General features: G+C 31.7%; 1 protein-coding gene across 6 annotated transcripts in view; it reads right to left on the bottom strand.

Moving 5' to 3' along the window:
• Diaph2 (diaphanous related formin 2) overlaps positions 1–17,850 on the bottom strand; it is a 773,854-nt gene that overhangs the window by 522,626 nt on the left and 233,378 nt on the right. For all 6 annotated transcript variants that reach the window (XM_050126860.1, XM_050126858.1, XM_050126856.1 and 3 more), the window contains 2 exons: positions 16,875–17,183; positions 15,975–16,089 (listed from right to left, as the gene is read on the bottom strand). In XM_050126860.1, coding sequence (XP_049982817.1) covers positions 15,975–16,089; positions 16,875–17,183 — 424 coding nt within the window. The remainder of the gene's footprint in view (positions 1–15,974; positions 16,090–16,874; positions 17,184–17,850) is intronic.

Genomic DNA, 17,850 nt, shown 5'->3' with positions numbered 1-17,850 from the left:
TATACACACACACACATATATATATACATACATACATACATTTGTTGAATGAGCAAAAAAACAAAAAAGAATAGTCTCAGTGGTAGCTTGGAAGACTTGTTAGAATAATGCAATAATCGCATTTTTATTATAAATTAGAATCTATGTAGGCTATAATTGGCTTTTCAAAACTGTACACAGAAATAACGCTCCTAATACCCTACTACCCGATAACCCAAGATTTATGAAATAGCAATGTTTCCATTACTTTGATTATACAAGTGTCCTTATCTGATGAAGATAAACAGAGAGATATTAATATTTTGTAAAACTGCCATAAAGACCACTTTGAAATGAAGCATATGATATTACCTGCAAGATTTACAAAATTACTTGATCTTAGAATAAAACTTAATTTCTAAAAATTTTCAATCATTATTCACTAATGGAATTTAATATTGAATGCATATTCAGAAATGTATTTTCCATAAACTCCAGACATGGTTATGTGGGTAAAATAATATATACTATAAAATAGTATATTTCTGTTTCAGCTGGTATACTTATTAAAAGTTGTTATTTTACCACAATATTGTCTATCTTGCCTGACAAGAACAAATACTATACATGCTGTAGTCACCAATGTCAGTACTTTAAGGAAAAAGTTGAGTATTATCACAGATTTCAAAAGAGATGTACTTAAGAGCAAATCTGTTCTATGAAGTTGCATGAAACAGGGCAAAAACAACAACAACAACAACAACAAAAACCAATGATCTTCTAAAGATCCCAATGATAATTTCAATAATATAAATAAAACTCATATATTGTATAAATAACCATAATATAAAATCAAATGTCCTAGTAACTCTACGTGGCAAACTATTTAGTTTTAATGTGTACTTCCTCAGTGGCAATACTCAGGATAAAACATATTAAGCATATATCAAAGAAACCTAAGTCCTGATAACTACTACAATGCTAAATTAATATAAGGAGAATCTATAAACACATGTAAACACACATTATTAATAGCACTTTATCAAAGTCTATTATTATATCCTTATTATCAATAATTCATGATTGGGAACCTCCTTCAGTCAATGGCCTTAGAGAAGTTGGCCTGGATTGGGCGTAGTTTTGGGTACCAAAAGGTGCAAGCCCACTGCTTGCTCTCTCTCTCTCTCTCTCTCTCTCTCTCTCTCTCTCTCTCTCTCTCCCTCTCTCCAACTTCTCATACCTAGATGTTGGATCCCATGCCTGTTCCCTGTTGTAATTTGTGAGTCTCCCCCTTAAATAATAAAAAAAAACATTATTAAACTCTATTCAGAACTAGTGTGAGATTATTTGATTCGTGTTCCCATTCATCTGGTGTGTTCCCCTTCATCTGATGTGTTCCCCTTCAAATTCACATTTAAAATACTTCAAATAAATGCCAGAATTAGACCCTAACACATCAGATATGTAGGAAATTGGAGAATCTGGCATATATATTTCAATTCATTGAAGAAAATACTGTTGGTCTTAAATTGAAGAAATGTATAATTGATCAGTAGTTTTTCATACAGGAAATGAAAACATAACAAAACTTCATGTTAATAACTCAGCAATGTGTTGTAAAATTCAGCTTTCTAAAACATTTAAACGTTTTATACTTTTTTTCAAATATTTAATCAGTTTGACTTAGTATAAGAAAGAATTTGGACAGGTGGTATATTGATTACTTTCATTCAAAATGACATTCTGGAATGCTTGCAACTGTCAACAATCACCTCATGCAAGGTATAAGAAATATATATATATATATATATATATATATATATACGGTAGTAAGGCTGCAGTATTTCTAGCAGTCCTGGGAGCTAGAAGAATATAGTAAAATTTAAAAGCATTACTGAAAGAGTCTAATCTCATAGCCTCTCCTTTTATTAAAGATGAATAGTAGAAAGAAATTATATACATTCACAACAAAAAAAAGAGTAATACTCATTCAGAATGTTAAGCCTCTGACAACTATAAAGGAAACTTGGAAAACATCTTTACATATATAGGAATCTTGGAATACTTCCCACAAAGTAGTTTCAATAAAGGCCTTTTGGTACGTGTATTCAATTGTAAGGGTTAAAACAAAAACAACCCATCTTAAGTTTTTCATCTTCTTCCAAGATTGAAATGCCACTTTCAATATCTGATTCAAGAAGAAGCATACGTAGATTCCAAGAATAAATAATACTGTTCGGAATGAAAAGTAACTCAGAGATACAAAAATGTGGATGATCTGGATATGTCTTCTTAGAGTTTATAACAAATCCATGGCAATTCCTTTCCTTTCTCACACCAATTCTGGTTATCAAATATACTGTAGACATGACAAGATTTGTCTCAGGTAAATGGCCTGGACAATGGTGTCTGCAATATCAGCTTCATATCCATAAAAAGGAACCTATATTAACAATTGCAGGTTTCAGGACACAATGTGAATATACTGCAGGCTGGCAGTCTGCCAATTAAAGTCACCAAGTTCAAATTCAGTTGGGTTGCTTTCTAGTGGTTTCTATTTGTGATATTATAGAGATAATAAAATTATATTAAATATATCTTCATATGAGGTTTAATTGAGTGAATACATGCAACAAATTCAAATATGATATAAAAATAGCCTATGAATCAAACAAACCCTGACTATGCTATAATTCTATCCTTAGATAACAGATGCATTTTTATTTCATATTTCTTGATAGCAAATGCATAGTGTATATAGAATATGAATTACTCTATTGACAGGCAATGTACTGCTTAGACACTAGAGTGAATGTATTAGAATACCGTGAAATAATTTAAATATACTTATTATAATTTTAGTGATATCAATCTGGAGGTGCTGTAATTGTACAAAATATATAACTCTTGAATCAAGTTACAAATAATGATGAGGTGAAATTAAGACAATCTAAAAATATTGTAATGCATTTAAAATAAGACCCCAAATAGAACAAATCCATGGTAATTCATTTTGCCATGAAGTAATTCAGTAGCAAACATCAAATTTCATATAATACGTGATATGGAAGAAAACTGTTGTCTGAAAATCGACCTATGAAACAATTTTCTCTTTTCTCCTCCTGCTGGCAAATTTTAAATTATTTTAGAAAAAATGTTTTTTTTTGCCACAGTCTAGGAGATTATAAAAAAGGTATATGCTAGATATAACAAAATATAAGTAGAATTAGACAATTGACTTTCCCTTCAGATCCAAAGTGAAATAAACTTAGTTCATTTTATTAAAAAAGAGCATCTACCTACATCATAACAATACTAAATAAAAAGGGAACCCATGTATAGCAAGTTATAAAATCATACAGATCAGGAAAAACTTTAGATTACTGCTTATTAAGGAGAGTCCAGATAATTAATTAAACTAATTTACAAATACTTATTCTAAAATAAACAGGATGCAATATATAAACATAAGTTTATAATATACTCAACATGGAAACTGACAATAGTATTTTAATACTGTTGATAATAAATACATATATACAGATATATAGCACACATATATGCTGTTATACTTTGTGAAAACGTCATATTAAAAATCAATTTAAAATACATATTATGAGATTGGGCACATGATAGAGTGCCTGCTTCAGGAATGGGAAGCCTTGGCCTCAAACTCTAACTTTTCATAATCTAGGTGTGGTAGAGCATACCTATAATCTCTGTACTCAAGCCTATTCCAGTAATCTGGAAAGAGAAGAATCAAAAATTCAAAGTCATCCTTGGCTAAATATTAAGTTCCAGGCTAGCATGGGATTCGTGGGACTGTTTAAAAAAAATGAAAACACTGAACTTAAGAGCAGTATAGAAATAAACTGTTTTCAGACAATGCTCTTATAGAAAACCAACATTATCAAGTTGGTATCCAGTATAGAATTGACTACTCAAAGTAACAGATTTAGTTACCTTTTCCATCTACTTGTTGCCTATTGTTTAATATCGCCAAGATCATAAAATCAAAGCTTTGTTCTGAAATATGGACACAAAGTCTGTATCAGCCAGTTCTCATCATCAATTTTACAGGACATGGAAGCATTGACCACAGACAGATGAACTGATCAGCTTCAAAAATTATTATTAATAGAATCAAAACCTATTACATGGGATATCGATTACAGGGATAGTTTGGTTATCTAGTAAGAGTTGGTATGACTTTGTAGCTGAAAATACTACTAAAATCCCACAGTTTTCATGGGTTATATTTATAAGCAAACATGAAAAATAATATGGTTAGAAGTCTTCTTAAGAGAAAGTAAAAAAATAAATAAAAATCCTGAGGAATCCCAGAGTTAAAGGTTAACTTGTCTGAAATACTACAATATAGCTACCATGTACCTGAAAACCCTGCATCTAATCTAAAGAAGTTCAATAATTTTATAATTGTTTGTTTTAAGCAATGTCCTGAAATGGATTAAGAAACTGTCAAGTTCAGTTATAAGTAAAATGAATCTCTAAAAGCTGTAACACAAAGGTTTTAGAGCCATATTCTCATTTATCATGTAGCTATATTAACATTTGATAATATAATCAATTATTAAAACACTTAAATTATCAGCATTGAAGAAAAAGGAGCATGTGCAACAGAATGAAAATGCCAATAATTAGCAGGCCTGTCATCTGACACTGCAGGAGCAAAAAGAAGACTGAGGAGAGAACTGATAACATTTTCATTAATGTTCTTAACGCAACCAAAGCTACCTAATCACACCAGCTCTTCTTTTAGAAGAAAATTAGAAATATCCTAATGGTATCACATGTTATAGAGGACTTACTTTTATTGTCTCCTATTAAAAGCAAGCACATGCTAAGAAGCAACACGTTTCTCACTCATTGTAAGAAAAACCTTATCAGTCTCTTCTTATCATATGAAGCCAGACACAGACAAATCTCAATAAGTCAATCTAGTAGAGGAGATAATGATAATTCACAATAGTTACATTTGTCATTTGAATGCATCAGATATTTTGCTTTGGCTACTATACAAGTAATTTAAATTAAAAATTACCACCCTTAAACTCATGTCAATGGATGGCAAAGAGAATGAGGAAATGATGCTGGTATGCAGAGAGAAATCATAACAGTATTAACATTTCCCATAAGAAGACAAAGCAGATCACATTTGCATGGAGAATTTAACCAAGGGTAGATAGTAACTTAAATACTTTACCATTCTTTTTGTAACACAAAAAGAATGTTTCAACACACTATAAAGTATTTAGTAGATGAATTGGTTCAGTCCGCGAAATCTCTTTATGAGTATATTTACTGGGTTTAAGCTCATGGAGACTCAACTCTAGAAAAAGAACTCCAGACAACTTGGGAAAATAATGATCTCTGCCACGGAAGAGCCTCACAGTAGGTTATGCAATATCAAATGGTCAGCCCTGAACACACATGCATACGTGCAACATTATTCATATTGAGCAGGTTTTATTTATGTATTTAGGATGCATCCAAATACACACACACACACACACACACATCCAACAATTATAGGAAAGTAAAAGAGGCCATGAATTTCAAAAATAGTACAGTAGCTAGATGGGAAGGATTGGAGTTGGAAAAAGGAAATGGGGGAAATGGGGTTATAATAACTTTAAAAAGTTATTGAAAAATAGAAAAGATATAAACATTATTTCTTTCATAAGATATATATCCTAGGCAAGAAGAAACTTCAAAAGACAAAAACATTAAACATAAGATCCAACTTATGTCATGTGGAAAAGATATGGCCATAGTGGGATCTCTAGTTGAGGTTTCTGATAATAGAGCTTTAATAAGTATAGTTACACTGCAGAGAAAGAAAGCAGTGTGTAAAATATGAGTCTATGAACTCAGCCTATACTCATACACCAGATTTCCATAGCTTTGTTTGTGTAGCAGGAATAATAAACTCATGAAGCATGCAAGTTATGTGGTCAGATTGCCAGAGATTGATTTCTGCGTTCAGTAGAAAAGAAATAAAGGTCTTTATCAATATCGTCTATAGTCTAAAACAGACAACAAGGCTGAGTAAAATAATTTATGTACACTTCACATAAAATCCAACACATACTACGTATGCATATATATAAGTTAGAAACTGTCAATCTTTTTATAAACCTATGATAAAATTTATCTTCATTCCCACAAAACTCTTGTGATATATTATTAGAGTTGTAATTATATTTCATAGTTCTTTAAATAGTAAAAACCAGAAATTGAAATTTCTCTGAATTCGAACAACAAACTACCAAAGATTTCTATATTTAGTATGGGATCAACCATACTATTTTAAGATGTTATTAGCTCCACGGTGCTTCTCTAATATCAGCACTATAAAAAGAAGTCACAGTAGAAGGACTGTAATTTTTTGCTAGCATGAACTACATAGTGAGAACTAAACTGAAGCTGGAGAGATGAATCTGTGAATAAAAGCATTAGCTGCTCTCACAGAGGTCATGGGTTTAGTTCCCAGAACCCACATGTTGGAGGACAACTTTCTGGAACTCAAGTTCCAGAGAATGACACCATCCTTTGGCCTCTGCATACAAAGATTACATAGACATGCATTCAGGCAAATTCACATAAAATAAAAATAAATATTAAAGGACAAGGTAGAAAGTCAAAAGAATTCTGTAGGCTAAACCCAATTGCAAGCCACTTTCAAAAATTAGAATATAGCTTTCATATTTGAAAAGATAAAAATAACATAATATAGAAAAGCAAGGTGGGGAGATTTTTTAAACATACAAATACAAAAAATAGATAAAAGGTAAAATTAAAAGTCTACAAGGAAGTAAAATATTAACTCATGGGAATATTAACTTGCAAATTAACATTAAAAACAACTGGAACCAGCAAGGTTTTAAGCAGCTTTCCAGTGTTTAGTCAATTAAAATGATTCTGAATAATAGTAAAAAGGATTTTAAAGAAACATATTTAGTTATATACATGTAAATATACATGAACATATAGCCTTTTTACTAGTGGTTGAATATGAGGATTTTAATATATAAATAAGTACATGTATGTGTGCATGTGTCTGTAATAATAATAAAGACACATTGTTTATATTATGTGAGCTACTTTCTGATATTAGCTTTGGTATTATAAACCTAAATATAAACATAACTGTAATTCATTTGTGTATTCACTTAACAGTCTTATATAGTCTAAGAAAACTAGAGTGAAAAGCCATATTTCTGCCTGACCAAAAGAATTAGGCATATAATGCAGGACACAAGATAATGACATCATATTGTGAAGACTGTATTCTAATGAATGTGACACATGAAAAGTCACAGGCAATATGAAGAAGTAATGAAAATAAGTTCAAAGAAAGCTAGAAGTTCTCATTACAATTTCTATACTAATAACTACAGAGAGCTGAAAAGTAAACTGTCTAAAAGTCCATGATATGGTATTTTATGATTTTTACAAAGACAATAAATAATCAATAAAATGTTCTATGTATTAGAACACAATGAGAACAACAAAGGAGGCAGCAAAGTGAACTGAGGCTCAGCAAGGAAAGAAATCATAGCACTTGTGGGTTGTCTGGCAGCTCAAGACTTGACTGAAAACTGCCAGGATTCCTGATACTCTGAGAAATAAATGATGATTTGTTTTCTTCTTCTTTTTTTTCAGTCCTATTGATATATCTAGGATCTCTTGCATGATAAGCAAGCATTTCATCACAAAGTCACATCCCAACCACTAAAGGTGGGTTTTACTAATTTGTTAATTGCAGGGATAATCTGTGATATGCAAATTGGTACCCTAATAATGATAATTAGAAAGATAAAAATAACTTCAGCATGATACGTCTATACGTCTATGTAAAGTAGAGAGGTATCAGTATGCTATAACTCTACAGAAGTTTTTTAAAGTTACAATTTTGTATTAGATCCATTAATTCCCATACAACATCTGAGGTTAATAACACCACACTTTCCTTATAAGACATTAAAGTATTTAATGTAATGACATTAATGTTAAAATAATAATGTGCAATATTTAAGATTACTAGAAAACTGCTATGCTCACATGTTTATGACTAACCTATTAAAAAGGAAGAATTAAGTGGAGCAGACAAAAATGTAGAGCTCAATAAAAATCAATTAAAAAAAGGAAGAATTAAATTTACACTCACCAAAAAGACTGACTGAAGGTATTAGGAGTATTCAACATTTCAGCAAAGTTGAATATATCTAACTTAAATATACTTTGAGTAACACAAAAACTGATTGCTCCATACTTTTTATATAAGATACAGTCTGATATTGGCATAATATATAGTTGAAACAAACCATAATATTTTGAAGCTTTGCATATAGCTGTTAAAACATAATTTGCAACATAATTTATATTTGATAAAACAAATTTAGCGAGAATCATGATTCAAAATGACAGAATTGTTTTTTATTTTCAGATGTTATCAAAACAATACGTTAGCCTGGGAGTGGTGTCACAGACCTTTGATCCTAGTACTTGGGAGGCAGAGGTAAAGCAGATCTCTGTGGGTTTGGAGCCAGCTTGTTCTACAGAGTGAGTTCCACAACAGCCAGAGCTGTTACACAGTGAAACCCTGTCTTGTAAAAACAGCAAAAACAAATGAACAAAAAAACATCCTGATATTGTGCTTAGTGCACACAATGTTTAGAAGTAAAAAACAAAGACAGCCTCTCCTGGTCATATCTCAAAACGCAAATGTATTAGTGCAAAACATCTATGATGTTATGAATCGAGCCACAAAAGTTCCTCACGAAAAATTTATTTCATTACTTTATACACGTATCCACTGTACATTAATAAACCATTATGAGACAAAAATGCCACAAAACTATACTTTCTTCAATTACAAATAAATAAATAAGTAGCAGAACCCCAAATCATCACTTTGTCTTCTCAGTGACACATTGTACAGAGATAATGACAAAAGGAAAAAAAAAAAAGAAACCTTCATCATAGAGAAGAAATAACTTTATTTTCTTCAGAGAATAATTTACACCTTGCATCTTCTGGTTCCTGCTCTGGAGAACTGCCTTTAGTGCTTGGGTAATAGGAATGACACATTTCACAAGATAACACAATATATGCAGTACTACATCATTAACTGTGTGAAAAAAAGAGCTCTGCTAAACCATGCAACAAAATACACAAATTACTGAGGGCATAAAAGTCATTAAAACCCATTGCTACAATATAGGGAAGTCATTAAAAACAAACCTTGGCTCAAAATCACATTTTTGTCACTTACTGCCTATGAAATTGAGACATACTCCTATAAAAAATCATAAATTATCTAGAGTTGAAATGAAGACTAAATAAAATATGGGTTCAACAAATTGTAGTTTTTAAGATATCTCAGATTGCATTGTCATGCTATTCCTATAATGATTGCTGATATAACTGGTAGTCACTATAGTGATGCTACTAATTAGAAACGTATGACAATGGCTCTTATAACCTCTAAAGACAGCCATTTTCAAACTTCCTTGCTTAGAAAGCAGAAGATTGTGTATCTCAACATTTCTCTAAGGTTGCTTATTTATGTATCTCTTTCTCTAAAATTTCTAATTACCTCTTTTATATAATGAAAGGATAATCTGATGATATATTTTTTGTCAGTATAAAAAATAAGTTAGCATGTCATCCTAAATTGAAATTATTAATATGTTAATAACATGCTAATAATATGTGGTAAGGTGACAATGAAAATCAATTTACAGAAAACTAAAGAAAGAATATATAATAAAATAATGGAATTAAACATAGCTATTAAAAGAGACTGAATGTTAATATTGCAAATGTTCTCCTAAAATTCATATGTAAAACCTAAGCCTCAGGAGATGATATTAGGAATACAACTTCTGGTAGGATACCCCAGAAATAAGCCTAGGTATTTCCACAATAGAACGACACATGCGAAGGCATCCTCTACAACATACAGGACTGGATGTAGATTTCCCATCTCTGAAACTCGGAGAAACATATGTCACTGAGATGACAAATCATTTTTTGGGACACTATTTCCCTCTGGGCACATTAACACTATTGTACAATGCATGAACAAACTGAGTCTGACATTATTGTTAAGACAACCGCAAAAGCTTCTGAATTATAAAAATGGATATAAATTGGATTTTAACATTTTTTGTCTTTTCATTTCTTCACCTAATATAGAATACTGTGCTAAGCAATCAAGCAACATTGGATATTTTCAGAGTCAGACAGCTGATGTTAAATCTGAGAAACACACACTTTAAAATATCTTCTAGAAGAAAACTGATTTTATATTCATCATCAAACTGTGTTCTACCAAAATCTCAAAACTATGTCTGATATTTTAAGTACTGCAAAGTGAATTTTTTCTGCACTTGAAATATTTATAACACCTCATTTTCAGTTATTATTAAACCTAAACTACACTGTAGAAATACATTATTGAAGAATCTAAATTTTATTAACCTCTTATGTTTATTTCTTATATTACCTCAAGCAACATTAAAACCAAAGAAATTGCTTACAAGTTCCAAACATGCACTATCTTTGTTCTTCCTAAAGCCTCTAGAGAACCCTAGAAATTCTAATTAGAATTAGCAGTTATAAGATACACATTTTATTATTATTTCAATTTTAGTTAATATTAACTATCATTACTTTAATTCTTACATAATATTATTATGTATAATTACTGTGATTGTAAAGGCAAAATAATACTATCATTATAGCCTGCATGGTTATGTCTCAAAATATCATCTTAATGACTAAAACGTAAGTAGAAAACATGCAAATTGCAATAGTTACAGATATAATGTATATTTAAAAAGACTACAGGGTCTTTTACAGCTGTTCTTCTCTGTTCATATAAACACATATGGACATGTATATGTTTATATTTCACTAAAATAGACAACATGTTGAACTACATTTTGCATCACGGCGTTATGATGGCTATAAAAACATAAATCTCATAATCAGGAAAACACGGAATTTGAAAACTAGATTCATACTCTTTGAGGGTATCATTGTATCTAGCAATATTTATTCACAATTAGTAATATCCACTATAAAAAATTATAAATCACCTATGCACTAAAAAAAATCTAGGGTTAATCTTTATGGTTTGGTATCTAATATAGGGAAGAGGGGTTAGGAATTAGGATTCCTACTGAAAATACATGCAAAGAATGAAAATGGCTCTGGCACCAAAAGACTTATCCTCTAGGAAAAGGAATGTTATAAACATTTCCTAGTTTCTATTTCAACTTTTCTATTAGTTATTAACATTGCAAAGTGGAGACAGCTTAAGAATTCCTCTCCAATTCTGACAAAAAGTCTTTATAAACTAATTTTGTACTTTCTGTATTTCATCAGATTCTCTCGAGGAGGTCAAATGTTCAGACCTAGAGACAAGTCTTACAGCCAGTGGCTATGTTCACACGCATATGAAAAGAGCAACACAATGTTCTTCACTCTGCACTTCTCACCAAGTCTCCTCACTCCAACGCCAGCAGCTGCTGCATGTGCTTTCAGCACAGTATGGCTTCTCTTCTCCCCACTGTTCAGTTAATAGGAGACCATAGGCTTGGCGCTGGCTCGAAACTTCCAGTTCAACCTAATTTAGTATATGTAGTTTTTGTAATAACCAGCTGAATTTCCACCAGTCACAGAGACTCAAGTTTTAATCAGAGAATGCTCAAATGAAGCAAATGCCTAACTCCAACAAGCCTGCTGATTTCTGTTTCTGTTTCCATACTTAGCATAAAAAAAGCTTGCTGTTCATATGAATCCCTTCTGACCCTGGGCACTACAAAATTCATGGGCAGTTCTTTGCTCAAATAAATTAGGTTAAATTTCACTCGTAAAAATTTTTCATACTTTGCTAATGCTGTTCCCTACCCGAAAAGACTCTTTGCATCTTTAAGCCCTATTGAAACTACTCAAATGCTCATACCACCACCTCTGAGTTCTTTATGATTTCCAGTTATAAATTAGCTATATTCTATGCTTCCCAGTTTTTGAAATAAAAAAGTCTATTCCGACATTTACTATAATTTGACTAAATATGGAAAGCTTCCAACCTTAGTCAATAGATTATGAGTTATCTGGTGCAGGAAGAAGACATTAACCAGTTCTTCCCCATGCACATACTAGGTGTTTTACAAACTAGTCAAAAGAAATGAGAGATAAACCCACCCCTAAAAAAGAAGTAAATTGCTTTGGAGTGAAATGTTAAAAATGATTTTCTCTAAAACTCTAAGAATAAGTAATTCATACAGAACATATAATTTCATGGAACTTTTCACACATTAAATATTTACAAATCTAAATATTATAGGTATTAAAACTGGTACATTTGAAAGCTCCTTTCTATTTAGCAAGTCTAAGCTACTTTAAAATTTTAAACATCCGCTTGACAACATAGACTAGTAATGCTTTATAGTGCATTTAGTGAGAATGGAGACATGAGCTCTCCTACAGCCTTGCAGTAGGGGGTAGTTCTCATAAGGTTTTGGAACACTGAGTCTAACAGCCTTGGAATTAGGCCTTAGAAACAAGAGCTTGGTGGCTCATTCCAGAATGGTGCTGATTGAGCTGCAACGAGCAGCAGAATGGAGAAGAAAGCAGTGCCCTAAAGCTATAAGAGCCAGGGCAGGACAGCTTAAGTTTGCAGGAGCCAGACCCTCCTGCTGATTACTTACTAAGCCTGCCATCTATTGACCAAATCATGAATCTAGGCACTGTGAGCATCAAAGAACTTCAGCTGCTACAGGGAGAGAATCAGTTCTTAAGAGTGTTAATTAAAGCATGTGTTGTGTCACTAAAACTTGTTTGGTCTATTGCATACACACACAATATGTTCTTTGATATGTCAGTGATCCTGAAATGTCCCTTCAGAAATAAATCAGGGATACTAAAGGGTTCCACTTTCCTTCTATGTACTTAAACATTCAAAATTAGCAAAATAGGAGTAATGCCACACAGAAATTTGAAGAATTAAACTTGAGGGGAATGGAGAGGCAGCATTCAGAGCAGTGAGTACATGATTTGAATAATTTGGTTTGGTTTCACTATGGTTTGATTACATTTTGGCAGGAGCATTAGGAATTCCTTCTTTTGTAACTGATTAGCTCTAGTGAACACCACAAGGAAGAAAAGGAAATTCTCTTTCCAATCAAACTTGTGTAGTAATTGTCAGTAAGTAAAACACAACACAAACTTACTCAACATCAGATGATCAAACGAGAAAAACAAATGAACATTTATTGTGTTAGATTAGATACCAAACAGTGAGTATTGTCAGCTACTTAAGTGTATATAACCTGATCTCATTTTCCTACCTGGTTAAACATTAGTCTATTCACACTACAGATGAGGTAATTCAGTCAGTGGAATTGGTATGTAAACCAATTGATGAAAGTAGATGTGACTCAGTTTAAATACCCTTTTTCAAGTAGGTTGCACTTTTGCAATGCTCACGATAGTAATGGGTTCACTTTAACAAATTCACACACGCAATGCTGCATACACCCCAATATCCCTTACGATTTATCCTTCTGTCTCTAATCTTACTTTCTGCATTTAAAAAATAAAGAATTCAGGCTTACTTAATCATTTGTATGGAGTAGGGTAACTGCAATTTATAAAACAGCAAATGTTTAACAGAGTGAGAAAATCAAAGCAAGGAAAAAAATCACAGAAAAAAAGTTAAAAACTGCTTGTTAACAGAAAAAAAAAGCTGTTCGACAGCATGCAAAACAGAAAAGTAACCAACTATGGTATCTCATGCCTGAAATACTACCACTCTGGAGGTTGAAAAATGAATGACATTATCTAAGACCATCTTGGGCTACAGAGTAGCCCAGACTATGGAGAACTTTCTTTTTCATCACCTGAACAAAAGCAAAAAAAAAAAAAATTTTCCTAAACATTTAACATTTTTACCTGAAATATGGGCAAAAGTTTCAGAGAAAAAGACACAGATTGAGTATCCAATTATCCAAAATACTTAATATCAGAAGTGTTTCAGCTATTGGATTTTGTTTTCAGATTGTAGAATATTTACTTGTATGAAATAAGACATCTTGAGAACAGAATATGAGTCTAAACAAGAAATTTGCTTATGTTCCATATATACATAGCCTGAAGATAGATCCATCCAATACTTATTACTGCATCTCTGTTTTAATTGGGAAATATTCATTCTATATATTGCTGGGTTTTGTATGACTTTTCATACAATTATATAATGCACATTGGTCATTTTTCTGATCATACCTGTTTTCTTCCCCTTTCTCTTCCCTCTACACTCTTGTTAGACTTCCTGTGTTTTCACAACAACCAATCTCATGGCATAAGATGCGGGATTTCTTGTATAATATTGTATATTACTGGTGGTCAAAGTTCCAGATTCTGCAACACTATTGACTTTGATTACGGATGCAACATGAATTCATATGCATTCTTGGTAACACTTTAAACTGATAAATACTTGAAGGCAGATTTTTGATATGTTTCAAATTATTAATTGTATAATATATTTCTCTAATTTGCACTACAGCCCATCCCACCCAAAACCACACACAGAAACACATTTGCTACTTCATTTTTGTAGCAGGAAAACAGTGCATGATGCTAAGGGAATAATTAAATATACTAACACAGACCCACAACACATAATTATATACACTATATAAAAAGAACACAATTGATAAATGCAGAATAATACCAATGTACAATACTGAAGATAGAAAGAAATAGCAATGGAAAATGTTTTTAAAATGTTTCTCAACAAATAGCTAGTCTAGATCATAATGTAAAAAAAATAGTAATAATATTCTCTTCTCCAGTGGTCTGAGTATAGAATGGAAGTGTAATCTATATTTCTGCTTCCTGCCATCGTTTTTTGTTGTTGTTGTTGTTTTCTCAAAACCAAGTACTTACTTGGGTAATTTCTTAATAACATGAATATTTAGTACTAAAGAGAATTATGATAAATAGTAATAGGCCAACTCATTGGAGAAATTTTAAATGTGAATACAACTCTAGCAAATAATAAAAAGTAAAACTACTAACACTTTTTTCAATGTCAAAGATATTCAGAACTCTCTAATCACCACAGATCAGTCTCCCCCCATCCTTTCCTCTCTCCCTTCCTCTCTCTTACTTTTCTTACTCTTCTCTCTATCTCTCTATAACTCTCTCCTACATTCTACTCCAAATTAACAAAGTAAAAAATCAGATGACAAACACTCATCTTGAAAAACAAAGCACTCATCTTGAAGAAAGGACAGACTATTTTCATTTATTAGTTGGAAAAACTGATTTACTAGTACAATGTCTATATTTAACTGAGATACTAAAATCAATATGTTCAGATAGAATATGAAATCTCCATTGACCACAATGACTAATTGTGAGACTTACATATTACTGAATTGCACTTAAAATGCGAAGGGTATCATCATAAAAAGATATACATTTATCAAATCCATAACCACAATCATATTTGCTGAGGATCCAATTTGGATATTATTTCAGAGCATATGCTCATAAGAAAAACTATGAGGATTCCTAAGAAGTGATGTAGATAAATGATATATATAGAATTACTCCAATATCATCCATATAGTTCAGAGGCATTAGTATTCCATGATGTAATTTTGTGATACATGGTAAATCAGTTTTATGAGATATAGCAAACTTATTAAAAATAAAGATAAAGTCTATACTTTAAGTTAAATAATAGTATTCATGCAAAACAAAATTCAAATGAGAACATTTTCCTGTGGCTACAGAGTAAAATGTACATAGTACATGAATATATTTATGTTTGACCATACTTAGTGTGAGAAAACAAAACATTCACACATCCTTGGAACATTTTAGCAGAGAAATGAATTCCAATACATGAGGAACAGGAATTAATAATATGTAAAAATAAAAGATACCTTTTTTCTGGGAAGTGAATGTCAAGGACAATTTTGCAAATAGGTCTGGATTCTCAAACTTTTCTTCTTTTACTTTTAGCCAGAAACAGTTTTCAGATAATTCTTTAGGCTCAATCTAAGACAAAATAACAAGGACATGTTTTCATGCAGTTACTTTTTAATTTTTCAAAAACTGACTTTCCTTTGTTTATAATCCACAAAATGTATTTCAAGTATACAAAATTACACTCATAAATATTCAGAGAAAAACAATTCTGCCACTGTACAGTAAAGCTATACAAAAGCAATGTAAATAAAAAAGCAATATAATAAAATACATTTGAAAGTGTTGACTGAAAAGACCCTCAAAATAATTGCATACATTATCTTTGTTCCTAGTTTTTTGAAATATTTGATATACCAAGTATTTGATTTTATTGTGAAATTTTAGTGCATGTACATTGTATATATTATTCCCACTCCCACTTCCCTAAACCCTTTTGTCCACCTGTTTGTTTGAGCCTTCCACCCCTGCAGTTTTATGACACTTTTATAAAAGTTTAGAATGAAAATACTTATTATTCTCTAAGGCCAAAAATATCAAATACAACAGTATCTTAACAGAAAATGTGACAATCCTTAATATTTACAATGATAAAAAAGTATGAAATTAGTTTCATTTCATTATACATTTTATAGGTTTTTCAATTTGGTTTTTCTTTTTCTGTACCATAATTTCAAAGCTGTTGGTAAGCTCCTAGTTATCTAGGTCATACATTGAAAGATGAATATAATTTGTTAAGGCCACAGAGGAAAGCAATAATGCCAATAATCACAATCTTAAACAGCATTTGATGGTGACTCACAGTAATGCATTTCTCACACATTGCCAGTCATGTACAAGGATCCCTCAAGTCTTACCTTGGACCAGTTGATTCTCTTCATGGATACTTCTGGTTTATATACTTTTTTCTGCTTCATTCCATATGGTAGCTCAATTGCTCCTGGTAGGGGAGGAAGAATTCCTCCAGGGGGTGGTGGTGGAGGAGGTCCTCCAAGCAAAAGGGGAGGTGGTGGTGGTGGAATACCAGGCATACCAGGTAAAGGTGGTGGAGGAGGAGGAGCTACTCCAGGAAGTGGAGGTGGTGGTGGAGGAGGAGGTGGTGGGCATGGTCCAGCACCTGGCAGTGGAGGTGGTGGAGGTGGGCCTGGGATCTCAGATGAAGCTCCCTGAAACAGAAATAAGTTGAAATGCTTATAAGAGCATATAATACAAATTACACACATCTGTTGGGTGTACAGGGTTTAAGACTATTTATACCTTTCTAAATTTTCCTGATTATATACTTTATCAGAACCTATAAATAAAGACTTCTGATATACAATGCATACTCCAAACAATTAACTGTCAGAAAGTAACTTCAAGTTTCTTCATGACTGGCAGTTAAAGAAAGATAGATAACACTGAATTCCATATTATATTCAAAGGATCAAATAAACTTTAAAACGTTACTTACTAATCACAATGGTTCCCTTTCCCAATGGAAAATATTTCAAAAAAATTAGTAGCACTTAACAGACCTTTTTGTAATCAAAATATTAAAATTCACTAATTGAAGTTTCATGGCATAATGTTTTTTTTTTTAATCAGGAAGAACTTTTATCTTGGTTAATATAAAATTTCTTCTTGGAATATTTCATTGTCCCAGTTAAACTTTGAAGTGTCTTTCAGAAAAAAAAATTAAATGCAATTTGGATAAAAAAAATTAAGTAACATTATTATTTATAAAATATTTTAAAAGGGTTAGTTTATAGTTAGATATAATTGTGGAAATATGTTCTATATAGCATTCACTACTTTTGATCAAATTTTATTTATATGTATAAGTATTCATGT

The sequence above is a fragment of the Alexandromys fortis genome, unplaced genomic scaffold, assembly GCF_014885135.2.
Source record: "Alexandromys fortis isolate MF-2015 unplaced genomic scaffold, M_Fortis_MF-2015_v1.1 scaffold_180, whole genome shotgun sequence".
Lineage (NCBI taxonomy): Eukaryota > Metazoa > Chordata > Mammalia > Rodentia > Cricetidae > Alexandromys > Alexandromys fortis.
Note: the sequence above shows the minus strand (reverse complement) of the source record. Positions and strands in the feature narration are given on the sequence as shown.